A 14,499-nucleotide genomic window follows, 5' to 3' on the forward strand; every position below is an offset into this window, starting at 1 on the left:
CTCACTGAGCAGGGCTGTCAATCCCTCTGTTACTGTCACTATACCCCACTCCCTCTAACATATAAACTCACTGAGCAGGGCCCTCAATACCTCTGTTACTATCACTATACCCCACTCCCTCTAGCATGTAAAGTCACTGAGCAGGGCCCTCAATCCCTATTTTACTGTGTCACTAAACCCCACTCCCTCTAGCATATAAACTCATTGAGCAGGGCCCTCAACCCCTCTGTTACTGTGTAGCTATACCCCACTCCCTCTAGAATGTAAACTCACTGAGCAGGGCCCCCAATCACTCTTTTACTGTGTCACTATACCCCACTCCCTCTAACATGTAAACTCACTGAGCAGGGCCCTCAATCCCTCTGTTACTGTGTCACTATACCCCACTCCCTCTAACATGTAAACTCACTGAGCAGGGCCCTCAATTCCTCTTTTGCTGTGTCACTATACCCCACTCCCTCTAACATGTAAACTCACTGAGCAGGGCCCTCAATACCTCTGTTATTGTGTCACTATACCCCACTCCCTCTAGCATGTAAACTCACTGAGCAGGCCCTCAATCCCTCTGTTACTGTGTCAGTATACCCCACTCCCTCTAACATGTAAACTCACTGAGCAGGCCCTCAATCCCTCTGTTACTGTCACTATACCCCACTCCCTCTAACATGTAAACTCACTGAGCAGGGCCCTCAATCCCTCTGTTACTGTATCACTATACCCCACTCCATCTAACATGTAAACTCACTGAGCAGGGCTGTCAATCCCTCTGTTACTGTCACTATACCCCACTCCCTCTAACATATAAACCCACTGAGCAGGGCCCTCAATACCTCTGTTACTGTGTCACTATACCCCACTCCCTCTAGCATGTAAACTCACTGAGCAGTGCCCTCAATCCCTCTTTTACTGTGTCACTATACCCCACTCCCTCTAACATGTAAACTCACTGAGCAGGGCCCTCAATCCCTCTGTTACTGTGTCACTATACCCCACTCCCTCTAACATGTAAACTCACAGAGCAGGGCCCTCAATCCCTCTGTTACTATCACTATACCCCACTCCCTCTAACATGTAAACTTACTGAGCAGGGCCCTCAATCCCTCTGTTACTGTGTCACTATACCCCCACTCCCTCTAGCATGTAAACTCACTTAGCAGGGCCCTCAATCCCTCTCTTACTGTGTCACTATATCCCACTCCCTCTAACATGTAAACTCACTGAGCAGGGCCCTCAATCCCTCTTTTACTGTGTCACTATACCCCACTCCATCTAACATGTAAACTCCCTGAGCATGGCTGTCAATCCCTCTGTTACTGTCACTATACCCCACTCCCTCTAACATGTAAACTCACTGAGCAGGGCCCTCGATCCCTCTGTTACTGTGTCACTATACCCCACTCCCTCTAACCTGTAAACTCGCTGAGCAGGGCCCTCAATCCCTCTGTTACTGTGCGTCCAACTCGTCTGGTTACAAATACTTGTCTGTTAGTCCACCCATTGTACATGGATCTTGCTGGCACTTTATAAATAATAATAATAACAAGAAAACAATGGTGCTTTTGTAATTTAACATACACATGTTTAGACACTGATACATGTTAAAACATCTAGGTGAAAGAATATCTGGACCGAGTGTTGTCCATGCAGACCCTTATTTCAGTAACGGAGTTCTAGAAACATCTGGATTAGGTCCATCCATCTGTCTATCTGCCCATCTATCCATCCATCCATCCATCTGTCTATCCATCCATCTATCTGTCCATCCATCCATCCATCCATCATTCCTTCCATTCATGTGCCTACCTATCCCTGGTAATGAAAGTGTACTGAGAGATAAATAGATAGATAGATAGATAGATAGATAGTTAGATAGATAGATAGATAGATAGATAGATAGTTAGATAGATAGATAGATAGATAGATAGATAGATAGATAGATAGATAGATAGATAGATAGATAGATATGATAGATAGATAGATAGATAGATAGATAGATAGATAGATAGATAGATAGATAGATAGATAATTATTTTATGTTATCTCCCTTAATGCACTGTATTTTTACATGTTTAGTAAAATATATACATCTACAGTGCTATATAAACATGGTTAAAAGGAAAAATAAATACGTACATATCAGTATAACGACAGGGACAGGGAGGCACAGTCACATGCAGAGATGTGAACACAATGATGCACATAATATGAATATAAACACAGTAAATGTATGTTTTAATGATTTTCCTTTTAATTACATTTTAGAACACAAGATATGAGATGTGCACAGCAATTACACAAATATCCACTGTTTATATTTGTATAAGCTGTACATGTTCTACATTTGATGATACCTTGCTCTGGTATTCTTTTATTAATAAAATAGACTGTATATTAAGATAAGAGTGAGGGTTTTATGTCCTCTTCCACAAGGAACATTTTGGGGATGGAGATATGTTCAATGACCTCTGGAACCCACTCAACTTTCTTCCACCTGTGTCCCCTCTGTTTAGTTTCTTTATCAAATGCATTTATAATTTTGTATTAGAATTTTATCAGTTATAAAATGTCAACAAAACCCATAACGCTGTATAATTGTGTGAAACGCAGACAGCATAGTAAACACGGACCAGTACAAAAAGAAAACAAAGGGCACTGCCCATGAGCAGAGAGATAGCATTTACAGCCTTCTTATGCAAAATACTTTGCCCGTTACCCCATGAGCTTACAATCTAAAAGTTATAATGGTGAGTTGAGACAAGAGGTAGTAAGGCAATTTTAAATATATACCTCTGTTACTGTGTCACTATACCCCACTCCCTCTAGCATGTAAACTCACCGAGCAGGGCCCTCGATCCCTCTGTTACTGTGTCACTATACCCCACTCCCTCTAACATGTAAACTCGCTGAGCAGGGCCCTCAATCCCTCTGTTACTGTGTCACTCTACCCCACTCTCTCTAACATGTAAGCTCATTGAGCAGGGCCCTCAATCCCTCTGTTACTGTGTCACTATACCCCACTCCCTCTAGCATGTAAACTCAGTGAGCAGGGCCTCAATCCCTCTGTTACTGTGTCACTATACCCCACTCCCTCTAGTATGTAAACTCACTGAGCAGGGCCGTCAACCCCTCTGTTACTGTGTCACTATACCCCACTCCCTCTAGCATGTAAACTCACTGAGCAGGCCCTCAATCCCTCTGTTACTGTCTCTATACCCCACTCCCTCTAACATGTAATCTCACTGAGCAGGTCCCTCAATCCCTGTGTTACTGTGTCACTATACCCCACTCCCTCTAACATGTAAACTCGCTGAGCAGGGCCCTCAATCCCTCTGTTACTGTGTCACTATACCCCACTCCCTCTAGCATGTAAACTCAGTGAGCAGGGCCTCAATCCCTCTGTTACTGTGTCACTATACCCCACTCCCTCTAGCATGTAAACTCACTGAGCAGGGCCGTCAACCCCTCTGTTACTGTGTCACTATACCCCACTCCCTCTAGCATGTAAACTCACTGAGCAGGCCCTCAATCCCTCTGTTACTGTCTCTATACCCCACTCCCTCTAACATGTAATCTCACTGAGCAGGGCCCTCAATCCCTGTGTTACTGTGTCACTATACCCCACTCCCTCTAACATGTAAACTCACTGAGCAGGGCCCTCAATCCCTCTGTTACTGTGCGTCCAACTCGTCTGGTTACAAATACTTGTCTGTTAGTCCACCCATTGTACATGGATCTTGCTGGCACTTTATAAATAATAATAATAACAAGAAAACAATGGTGCTTTTGTAATTTAACATACACATGTTTAGACACTGATACATGTTAAAACATCTAGGTGAAAGAATATCTGGACCGAGTGTTGTCCATGCAGACCCTTATTTCAGTAACGGAGTTCTAGAAACATCTGGATTAGGTCCATCCATCTGTCTATCTGCCCATCTATCCATCCATCCATCCATCTGTCTATCCATCCATCTATCTGTCCATCCATCCATCCATCATTCCTTCCATTCATGTGCCTACCTATCCCTGGTAATGAAAGTGTACTGAGAGATAAATAGATAGATAGATAGATAGATAGTTAGATAGATAGATAGATAGATAGATAGATAGATAGATATGATAGATAGATAGATATGATAGATAGATATGATAGATAGATATGATAGATAGATATGATAGATAGATAGATAATTATTTTATGTTATCTCCCTTAATGCACTGTATTTTTACATGTTTAGTAAAATATATACATCTACAGTGCTATATAAACATGGTTAAAAGGAAAAATAAATACGTACATATCAGTATAACGACAGGGACAGGGAGGCACAGTCACATGCAGAGATGTGAACACAATGATGCACATAATATGAATATAAACACAGTAAATGTATGTTTTAATGATTTTCCTTTTAATTACATTTTAGAACACAAGATATGAGATGTGCACAGCAATTACACAAATATCCACTGTTTATATTTGTATAAGCTGTACATGTTCTACATTTGATGATACCTTGCTCTGGTATTCTTTTATTAATAAAATAGACTGTATATTAAGATAAGAGTGAGGGTTTTATGTCCTCTTCCACAAGGAACATTTTGGGGATGGAGATATGTTCAATGACCTCTGGAACCCACTCAACTTTCTTCCACCTGTGTCCCCTCTGTTTAGTTTCTTTATCAAATGCATTTAGAATTTTGTATTAGAATTTTATCAGTTATAAAATGTCAACAAAACCCATAACGCTGTATAATTGTGTGAAACGCAGACAGCATAGTAAACACGGACCAGTACAAAAAGAAAAGAAAGGGCATTGCCCATGAGCAGAGAGATAGCATTTACAGCCTTCTTATGCAAAATACTTTGCCCGTTACCCCATGAGCTTACAATCTAAAAGTTATAATGGTGAGTTGAGACAAGAGGTAGTAAGGCAATTTTAAATATATATATATATACAATATATCGCAATACATAAATGTATAAAATGGAAATTACTTTTTTATACCTTTTGTTTTTTCTCCTGTGGCCATATAGATATGTAATATATATATATATATATATATATATATATATATATATATATATATATATATATTACATATCTATATGGCCACAGGAGAAAAAACAAAAGGTATAAAAAAGTAATTTCCATTTTATACATTTGTGTATTGCTAATGAGCTGACATGCCTTAATTTCATTACTTGTCCAGCAATGTCTCATAAATGGATCCCTGAATACTTCATGGACAACATTGCTCTTCAACAAGGTTCGTGTCATATACATCTTAAATAGCGTGCCCGTTTTAACTTCAGATATTTATTTCCCAGCCACAAATAATCACATGGATTTGGCTACAGCTGTATTGTTTTAAACACCATCAATGAGATATTCCTTATTTATTTAGCCTAATCCTCCTGTTTATTGTCAACATAAATTTCATTAGCCTGCCCCTAACCTCTTCATTCCTTAAGCTGTAAATAATTGGGTTTAATAAAGGGGTGGCCATGGTGTAAAGCAAAGAGACCAGCTTCTGCAAACCAAAATATGTTTCTTTTGTTGGAACAACATAATGAAATACCAGTGTTCCATAATAAACACACACCACGGTCAGGTGGGAGCTGCAGGTGGAGAAGGCTTTTTGTCTCCCGATGGCCGAGGAGATTCGAAGAATGGCACTGGAGATGTTAATGTAGGTCACAGAGATACAAAGCAGTGGGAACAACGCTAAAGGGATAGCTAATATAAAGTTTAGCACTTCGCTGGCTGATTTTCCTGAACAAGAAAGTTTTAGAACAGGAACTAGGTCACAGAAAAAATGGTTAATAATATTCGAACCACAAAATGTCATCTGGTTTAAAAGAACAATATGTGGTAACGCTAAAACTATTCCTAATACCCAAGATGAAACTGTAAGTTGAAAACAAAGTTTTGGGTCCATGATAGAGAAGTAACGTAATGGGTTACAAATGGCTAAGTATCGATCATAGGACATTACAGTGAGGAGTAAGCACTCAGTGATGGCTGACAGGGAGAAGAAGTAAAATTGAGTGAAGCAGCCAGCAAAAGAGAGAGTGCTTCCTTCATTTAATACAATGTGGAACATTTCAGGCACTATGGTGGTGATGAGGAGAATGTCACTCAAAGACAAATGGCTGAGGAAGAAGTACATGGGGGAGAAGTTCTGGTTTGTGAAGACCAGTGACATAATCATGACATTTGAAGATACCGTCAAGGTAAAATGTATCAAAAATAGAAAGAATAGTAACAATTTAAAATGATGGATGTTTTCAAATCCCAGAATCCAGAATTCATTGCTAGTTGTCGTGTTTGGTACATTTCCTGCTTTAAAAAAATGAAAAACATCTTAAATACAAGTAGCAACAGCAAAACATTGTAGTTCATTGTGTCTGAAAATGTCCTAAATGGACAATGGTGTCAGCTAGTAGATTATGACAAATCAAGCTGTCTCCTCCAGGTTGTAGCTAATGATGCTGAATGTGGAGAAGACAGCTTATTATGTGACAGGTAGTAGACTGGAATAACAATTAATGAGGACATTTGGATGCAGGAAATCTGAATAACTGGACGTTGCTATTGAAGTGTAAAAATACAACCGGGCAGTATGACGAATGAGTAATCTCAGATATGGTAATCTATAGGCTGGAGCTGGAGGTGTGCTACATGATAACAGTAACTTTAATCTGGGTATCACTTTTCTGGTAAAAAGCACTAATCACCTTTTCATTAAACCTCAGAGTTCTCTCTTTTTTATATTAAATGCTTTTTATTTATCTAAGCAGTGTTAAAGGACCACTCTAGTGCCAGGAAAACATACTCGTTTTCCTGGCACTAGAGTGCCCTGAGGGTGCCACCACCCTCAGGGACCCCCTCCCGCCGGGCTCTGGGGGGAGGAAGGGGTTAAACTTACCTCTTTCTCCAGTGCCGGGCGGGGAGCTTTCCTCCTCCTCTCCTTCTTCCTCGCGACGTTATCGGCTGAATGCGCATTTTGAAACTGCTATGTTTATAATAAAAAGGGTTAATCCTAGAGGGACCTGGCACCCAGACCACTTCATTAAGCTGAAGTGGTCTGGGTGCCTAGAGTGGTCCTTTAATTTTGTTGACTAACAATTTTAGTCAGATTTTAGCCGAGATAAACTAGACTAAAAGAATTCAGATGACTAAAATACGACTAAAAACAAAATAGCTTTTTAGTCAAAAGACTATGGCTAACACTAAACTGAAATTTGCAGCCAAAATTAACACTGACATGTGAGGGAGCCACAGAGGGGCTGGGGAAGGGGCAAAAGAAACAGACTGGGGCTTGGGAGGGGTACACTCAAAGTGGTTGGGGGATACAAAGAGATACAGAGGGGCTGGGGAAGGGGAAGGGGCAAAAGAGACAGATAGAGGCTTTAACTAAACCAATTAGATTTTAGTTGTGTCAACTAAAATCTACTGGAGATTTAGTTAACTAAAACAATTCCGATGACTAAAATACGACTAAAACTAAACTGGCTTTTTGCTCAAAAGACTATGACTAAAACTAAATTGAAATTTGATGCCCAAAAAATAACACTGCATCTAAGCCTCTTAAAAACTCCACATTACCTGGCTGAGAGCTGGACACTCGTCTAGTGCCAAAGCGAGTTTTGCCACATTACCAAAAACTGATTCCCAGCCTCCAACCGTGGCATGCTAAGTCAACACGCTACCTGCAGAGATGCTCCCGTTCAGCTGAACACTGCTGGAGGAAGTCTCACACCTTGTCAGACTTTCTACACTATTAATATGTCTTGCTTTCATACAGCACAGCCTTCACCCTTCCAAAACATTCCTACTTTTCTTCTCTCATTAGTTCATGCTCCCGCAATCCTAGTCATCTCTTTAATACTTTTAACTCTCTTCTTCACCCTGCTTGACCACCCCACAAACTGATCTTTCAGTTGATAGCTTTGCATGTTATTTTACTGACAAGATTAAACAGTTGAGGAATGAAGTCTCTCCCCATCTCCCATCTCAACCTCACTTGGACCATACAATCCCTACCCTCGAAGACTTCTCTTCAGCTACTGAACATGAGGTGGCTGTGCTTCTCCTTTCCTCTCATCCCACCACGTGTCCTCTTGATTCCATCTCGTCCCACCTAATCAGATCTCTCACCCCTTGTCTGGTGCAGTCGTTAACGCACATCTTCAACTGCTCTCATTCTTCAGGTATTGTCCCAGCTCCCCTTAAACATGCTACTGTTGTACCTTTCCTCATAAAGCCATATCTTGACCATACCTCCCCTTCCAACTATCGTCCCATATCCCTGCTCCCTTTCTCCTCAAAGCTTTTGGAAAGGCTTGTCTAAAGCTGTCTGACTTGCTTCCTCAATTCCAACTCTCTCCTTGACCCTCTTCAGTCAGGAATCCGCCTCCTCTACTCCACAGAGACTGCTCTAACTAGGTTTACAAATGATCTAATTGCAGCTAAATCCAAAGGCCACTACTCCATACTAATTTTCTTGACCTCTCTGCTGCCTTTGACACTGTTGATAATGGCCTCTTTCTCCTAATACTTCAATCTCTTGGTCTCTGTGACACAGCCCTCTCATTGTTCTCCTCCTATCTCTCTCAACACTCCTTCAGTGTTTCTTTTTCCAACGAAACCTTCTATCCTCATCCTCAAGGTTCAGTACTTGGTACCCTTTTGTTCGCTCTCTATACTGCATCTCTTGGCAAACTCATTAATTAATTTGGATTCCACTACCACCTGTACGTAGACGACACCCAGATATACCTCTCCTCCACTGACCTCTCCCTGCTGTCCTACAACATATCACCAGTTGCCTCTCTTCTATCTCTGATTGGATGTCCTCCTGCTTTCTGAAACCCAATCTCTCTAAAATTTGTTTCTTATTTTTCCTCCTCATAACACTGATCGTCCTCCTTCACTGCAGGTTGACCGTACCTACCTCACCCCATCCTTTCAAGCTCGCTGTCTTGGTGTAATTTTTGATCCTGGTCCAGTCTGTTGCTAGAACCTGTCGGTTCCAGCTTAAAAACATTGCCCCCTCTCGGTCTCTCTACTGGTGACCTTTTCCTGTCTGCTGCTCGCACCCATACTGCAAAGTCAAGCTTTTCCTTTGGAACAGCCTGCCTACCACTGTCAGACTCTCCCCTAGTGTTCAATCCTTAAGAAGTCCCTAAAAACCCATCTTTTCAGGAAAGCTTATGGCCTCCAAGAGTAACTTTTATCTCTTAATCCTTCCTCTTGCTCTCTCCTTAAAGGCCACACTCCACTCTCAACTCCAGTTCTTGTCTCCCTCAATACCCTTCTTATTGTATTTTTATACCCCACCTCCTCTAGACTGTAAGCTCGTTTGAGCAGGGTCCTCAACTACCAATTATTCCTGTTACATTTTGTTATTGTCTTATTTGGCGAATTCCCCTCTTATTGTAAAGCACTGTGGAATAAGCTGGTGCTATATAAATACCAATAATAATGATACTAATAACAATAACCGATAAAATGTAGAGGCATTACATACTGAAAATGACAGTTAAATATAATACTTGATGTACATAATACGTTAACAAACAGGCAAACATATAAGTGTAAAATAAAGGTGAGATACTCCTAATTTTTAACTGCTGTTGCAACAGCACAGATAAGCAGCTGAAGTAGAGAACCGGGAAATGTATTATTTGTAAGCAAACAGAAGCAAGTTGGAGAATTCTGTTTGTAAATATGTTGTTCTAAGGACTCATTGTTTAGTGAAGCCCTCGGGGTTGTTCTTTCACAGATAATTATTTTAAAGTGAGCACACAACACAATCACTACATTTAGTACAATCTTTTTGTTTGCTGTACTTGTTCTTTTTAAAGATATACACTTCTTTTTAACAAAGAGCAGTTTAATTTGTATTAAATATTAAATATACGAAAAAGGCAAATATTCTGGAATATTGACCTATATCACATATATATATGTAAAATAAAGTGGACAAACCAGGTCTGCTACATGAGCCTACAGCAGAATGGGAGAGCTCCTGAACTCTGTGTTTAAAATAATCCTTCAATAAAGAGATTAAAGTAGGATTTAGTGGTCTTTGTATGAAGGGAAGAGATAAACGGGTTGTAGGAGAGCAAATCCTGGCTGCAGCAAAGAAATCAGATCTTATTGAATTTCATGATCTTAAAAACGATCTGACATACCGTGGAGGGATCCGAAACAATCAAATCTAAGATTCAAACAGTTTCAGCTGTCGTACAGATAGATTTCAAACTATGCATTTAATCATGGATCATTTTTCAGGATGATTAAAATATATATTTTTTGGGTAAAGTGGAAGCAAATAAGTGCCCGAGTATTTCTTAACTCAATGAAAATATATCAACATTAGAAAGAAAACAAAAATATGTTTTAAGTAAATCTTCAAAAGTCTGTGGCTGTGATTTAGCTGCTTACAATCTGTTATCAAAGATAACTCCAAAATATCTAAAACATGAAGCATGAGAAAGACTATACCGAAAAACAGAGCTCTGCGACAATATAGCACAAATCCTGAGAAATGAATTGATTCTGCATGGCATGCACATGGTCTTCAGACAGAAGACAGGCCGATAGAAATATAAAGACAGGGAGACAGACTAAAAAACAGAGATAGATAGACAGAAGGACAAAGAAATAAAACATGATTTACTGTGCCTTTAAAAATTGGTTGATGGATATCAGTTGCAAAAATGTATTTTTCGGCATGGATTATTCCTAAGTTTTCAGTTAGCATCTTTGCACAGGAAAGGTGTCCAGGGACAGAAGAATCTGCGTGTTATATTTCCTTTTAAACGGATATGCATTCCCCGGGGTATCGTGCCTAATTAGATGTGGATCGAGGAGACTCCCCATGCTAATAACCCTCAAGAGAATTCAAAAACTTAAATGTTCAACTTATTTAAAATTACGTTCACATGTTCATTCTAGAAACTGTCAAACTATTCCTAAACAAAAACAACTTTGCTTAAAAAGAAATCTACAGAATACCTCAGAAAACATAGTAAATTATAAACGACAAACATAATGTCAAATTAGTAACTGAGCCTTTATTTAGAGTTGGTCAGGTGTAAGCAACCTTTAGCACCCCTGTTGTTGACTAAATCCCCCATAACGCTCTTACAGTCAAAATGGTGGCAAGCATCATGGGAAATGTAGTGCCGAAGGTTGCCTACCCTTCTAGACCACTTTAAGCTGTTAAAAAAACACAGCAAGGAGGGGGTGGAGCCGAACGCCGACCATGATGGCCGCGTGAGACTGGGGCTCCATGCTCAGCGGATACAATAGCAAGCCCAGCTCGGCCACACACCACACACAACTGGGTACTAACCGGAGGAGAGCGATGTCACACCACAAGGGAAAGGGGAAAGGCGACCGCTCATCTTTTTTCACCGCAAAGACCCAGCAGAAGCCGCCGGCCGGTCAGGTAGACCTCCAAGATGGCGACCGTGACTCTGGGGATAGTCAGGATTCCAGCTCCCCCCAACCCCCCACACAAGAGGGAGAGGGGAGGGTCACACAATCTATCCTGCAAAAAATGCCGGACAGTGATCCACAGGTACCAGATGATGTACCGGTCACAAATAAAAGTCTACATATTATGCTCCAAGACCTGAAGGCATCTCTACGCTCCGATTTCCGTCAACTCACTAACGATCTAAAAAAGGAAATAGTGGATCTAGGCGGCCGCACCAGCCACCTGGAAACTAAGATGGAGGAGCTATGTATGGCTCACAATGATGTGGTCGATAAGCTGCAGAGACTTGAAGAGGATCATACTGCACTAAAACATAAGCTGGCTGACATAGAGGACCGATCGCGCCGCAACAATTTGAGATTCAGAGGTATCAGTGACTCTGTCAGCACGGACGAACTCCCTATGTACATAAAGAAGCTCTGCAAGTCGCTGGTTCCAGACCTAGAGGACTCCGCATGGGAACTGGACCGGATTCACAGGCTACCGCGGCCGGCACGTTTTACTGCTGACACGCCTAAGGACACCATAGCCCGCTTCCACTACTACAGTTCCAAAGAAAAACTGCTCACGACAGCGAGAAAGCTCACCAGCGTATTTACAAGCATATACAGATTTACGCGGATCTCTCAGCAGCAACGATGGCAAGAAGGAGGGAATTCGTAGATGTCACCAAAACACTGAGAAATAACAACATCGCCTATCGGTGGGGCTACCCCACTAAACTGCTGATTTGGTACCGAGGGAAGACTGTGCTAATTCTGGAACCGGAGGTGGGTCTGGCGAAACTGAAGGAATGGGGCCTACATCATGCTCGAGGCCAGGCCTTTCCTGCGCGCTCCTCACCGTTGCAAATGCTACCAGAATGGAGGATGGCTGGGACCGCCAAAGAACCCACCTCACAGGACTAGTCTGTGGCTTGCCCGGGCCTGCCCAATGACCGAACACTTGAGTATTACAAATGTTTTATTGTTTTGCTGTTACAAGGAGAAGGGTTAGGGTCGCTCCAGCTGGGACTGTTAAATCTATGTGTTGTAGAAGTGTTACCATAAGAGTAGTGCCGGGGGGACTGCGTGGGGTTTTTGAGGAATCTATGGGTAGCCCGGACGGGCGGCCGTTGGCAGACCATCAGACCCATTACACTATAAGTCCGTTGCCACATTGTAGGGGTTACCCCCCACACCACGTAGCGCTCAGTTCCCGGGCAGGGTTTGATCCAAATGTATTCCGTTAATTTGAAAGTTAGCAGGGGACCTGCTGGCCCGAAGACCGCAGGCATGAGCCCTCACGCAGTCCGCCCCGGCAAAATGTATATAATATTAACTGTATTGAGGTTGCATTTTACTGCTTACTTCTTATTGCCCATTTCAAATCTGGAATAAGGTGTACTTAGAGTGGGAATGCTTTTAAGGGGGAGACTGTATGATAAGGACAGGAGATGGGGTGACCCGCTTTAGAAAGGTGATCCTGGGAGATCACCCCTCCGTCATTACACTAGTCCCTAGCCCCTAGAACGGACGCGAGCCTAGGGCGCAAAACACAAGTTAATCTCCCATCCCCCGACATGTTACTATCCACATAGATCCCAAGTACAATGTGACGGATATACTTTGGTTAAGCAGCAAACAAAGAAAATATGGCAATAGTAAGGAGGAAAAAAATAATAATAATAATAATAAAAAAAACACAAAATACAATAAAAAAAAAAAATTAATGGGAGGGAGGGAAGCATAAAGAAAAGGTTAAATTAAAACACACAAAAAAAAAAAAAAAAAAAAAAAGAGGCGCATTACCGAGGAGCAAGTAACTCACCTAACTCCACAGCATTAAAATTGGGTCAAGGAGTCCCGGGCGGCACAACAAATAGCCGTAGGAGGTAATACATCAGGGTATAATATATGTCCACGTCATGAGACTTGGTAAATCAGCCAAGAACAGCTGATATGAGCCATGGGGGGAACAAGTACTCACCCATCAGTCAGACAGGGAATTGAAAGGACGTATCGGGCCTTATACTGGTGGGAATTACTCCACACCTCACTTTCCGAGCTAGTGTGAGGATGTGCCTCACCTTGGTCTCGGCATTACACTCTGCTGGACGCAGAGACAGTTCGCTTTTATCCCTAGTTTTGTGGGATCCCCAGTTAATCCCATTCCCTTTACCCCTCTACCCCTCACGACATTTCACGTCACGGTTCCTCAATCGAGGGAAGTACATTAAACTCAGACATCAGACACGTAGACCAAATCCAGGTACCGCAACAGTCTTGTCACGGGATATCGTCAAAAGAAATAACCACAGTCTGCTTTCATGCAGTCACAAACATAAATCTAATCATGGCACAATCTACATTTAAAGTCCTATCCCTGAACGTCAAGGGACTGAATAGCACACGAAGCTTAGCCATCAGAGACATGCACAAATCACGAGCAGCAGTAGTCTGCCTCCAAGAGACCCACCTTTGCACCCACAAGCCCCCAAAGTTCACATCTAAGAAATATCCCCAAGCATATCTCGCCTACTCCCAAACCAAAACTAAAGGGGTCTCAATACTCTTTCACGCGGACTGGGTATTCCAGCTGGACACGCAATTTGCCGACACCGCAGGGCGACTTTTAATTCGGGTGGGCAAGCTAAATGGCATCATTATGACAGTAGCGTCGCTTTACGCTCCGAACGAAGGGCAAACACACTTTCTCCGGAAAGCGCTAAAGAAAATAGACGCAATTAAACAGGGCCATGTTCTCATTGGGGGTGACTTTAAATGCAGTCTAGACCCCAGTTTGGATATCAAACGCGAAAAGAACAAAGACCCCACTGCTGTCGCGTGCGGGCATAGCAAATCTCTGACTTCTCTAGCGTTTGAACTAGACTTATATGACACTTGGCGAAACAAATTCCCGACAGGTAGGGACTACACATACTTCTCACCGACACACTCCACGTACTCTCGCATCGATCTGATCATGGTTGACAAGCTC

The 14,499-nt window shown here is 41.9% G+C and overlaps 1 protein-coding gene across 1 annotated transcript; it reads right to left on the minus strand.

Annotated features, from left to right (window-relative positions):
- Positions 1–5,400: 5,400 nt before the first annotated feature.
- On the minus strand, positions 5,401–6,213 carry LOC134602085 (olfactory receptor 6B9-like). The gene has a single exon (XM_063446584.1). The coding sequence runs from the start codon at positions 6,211–6,213 to the stop codon at positions 5,401–5,403; it is 813 nt and encodes a 270-aa protein (XP_063302654.1).
- Positions 6,214–14,499: the final 8,286 nt, after the last annotated feature.

The sequence above is a fragment of the Pelobates fuscus genome, chromosome 3 (genome assembly GCF_036172605.1).
Source record: "Pelobates fuscus isolate aPelFus1 chromosome 3, aPelFus1.pri, whole genome shotgun sequence".
NCBI classification, from domain to species: Eukaryota; Metazoa; Chordata; class Amphibia; order Anura; family Pelobatidae; genus Pelobates; species Pelobates fuscus.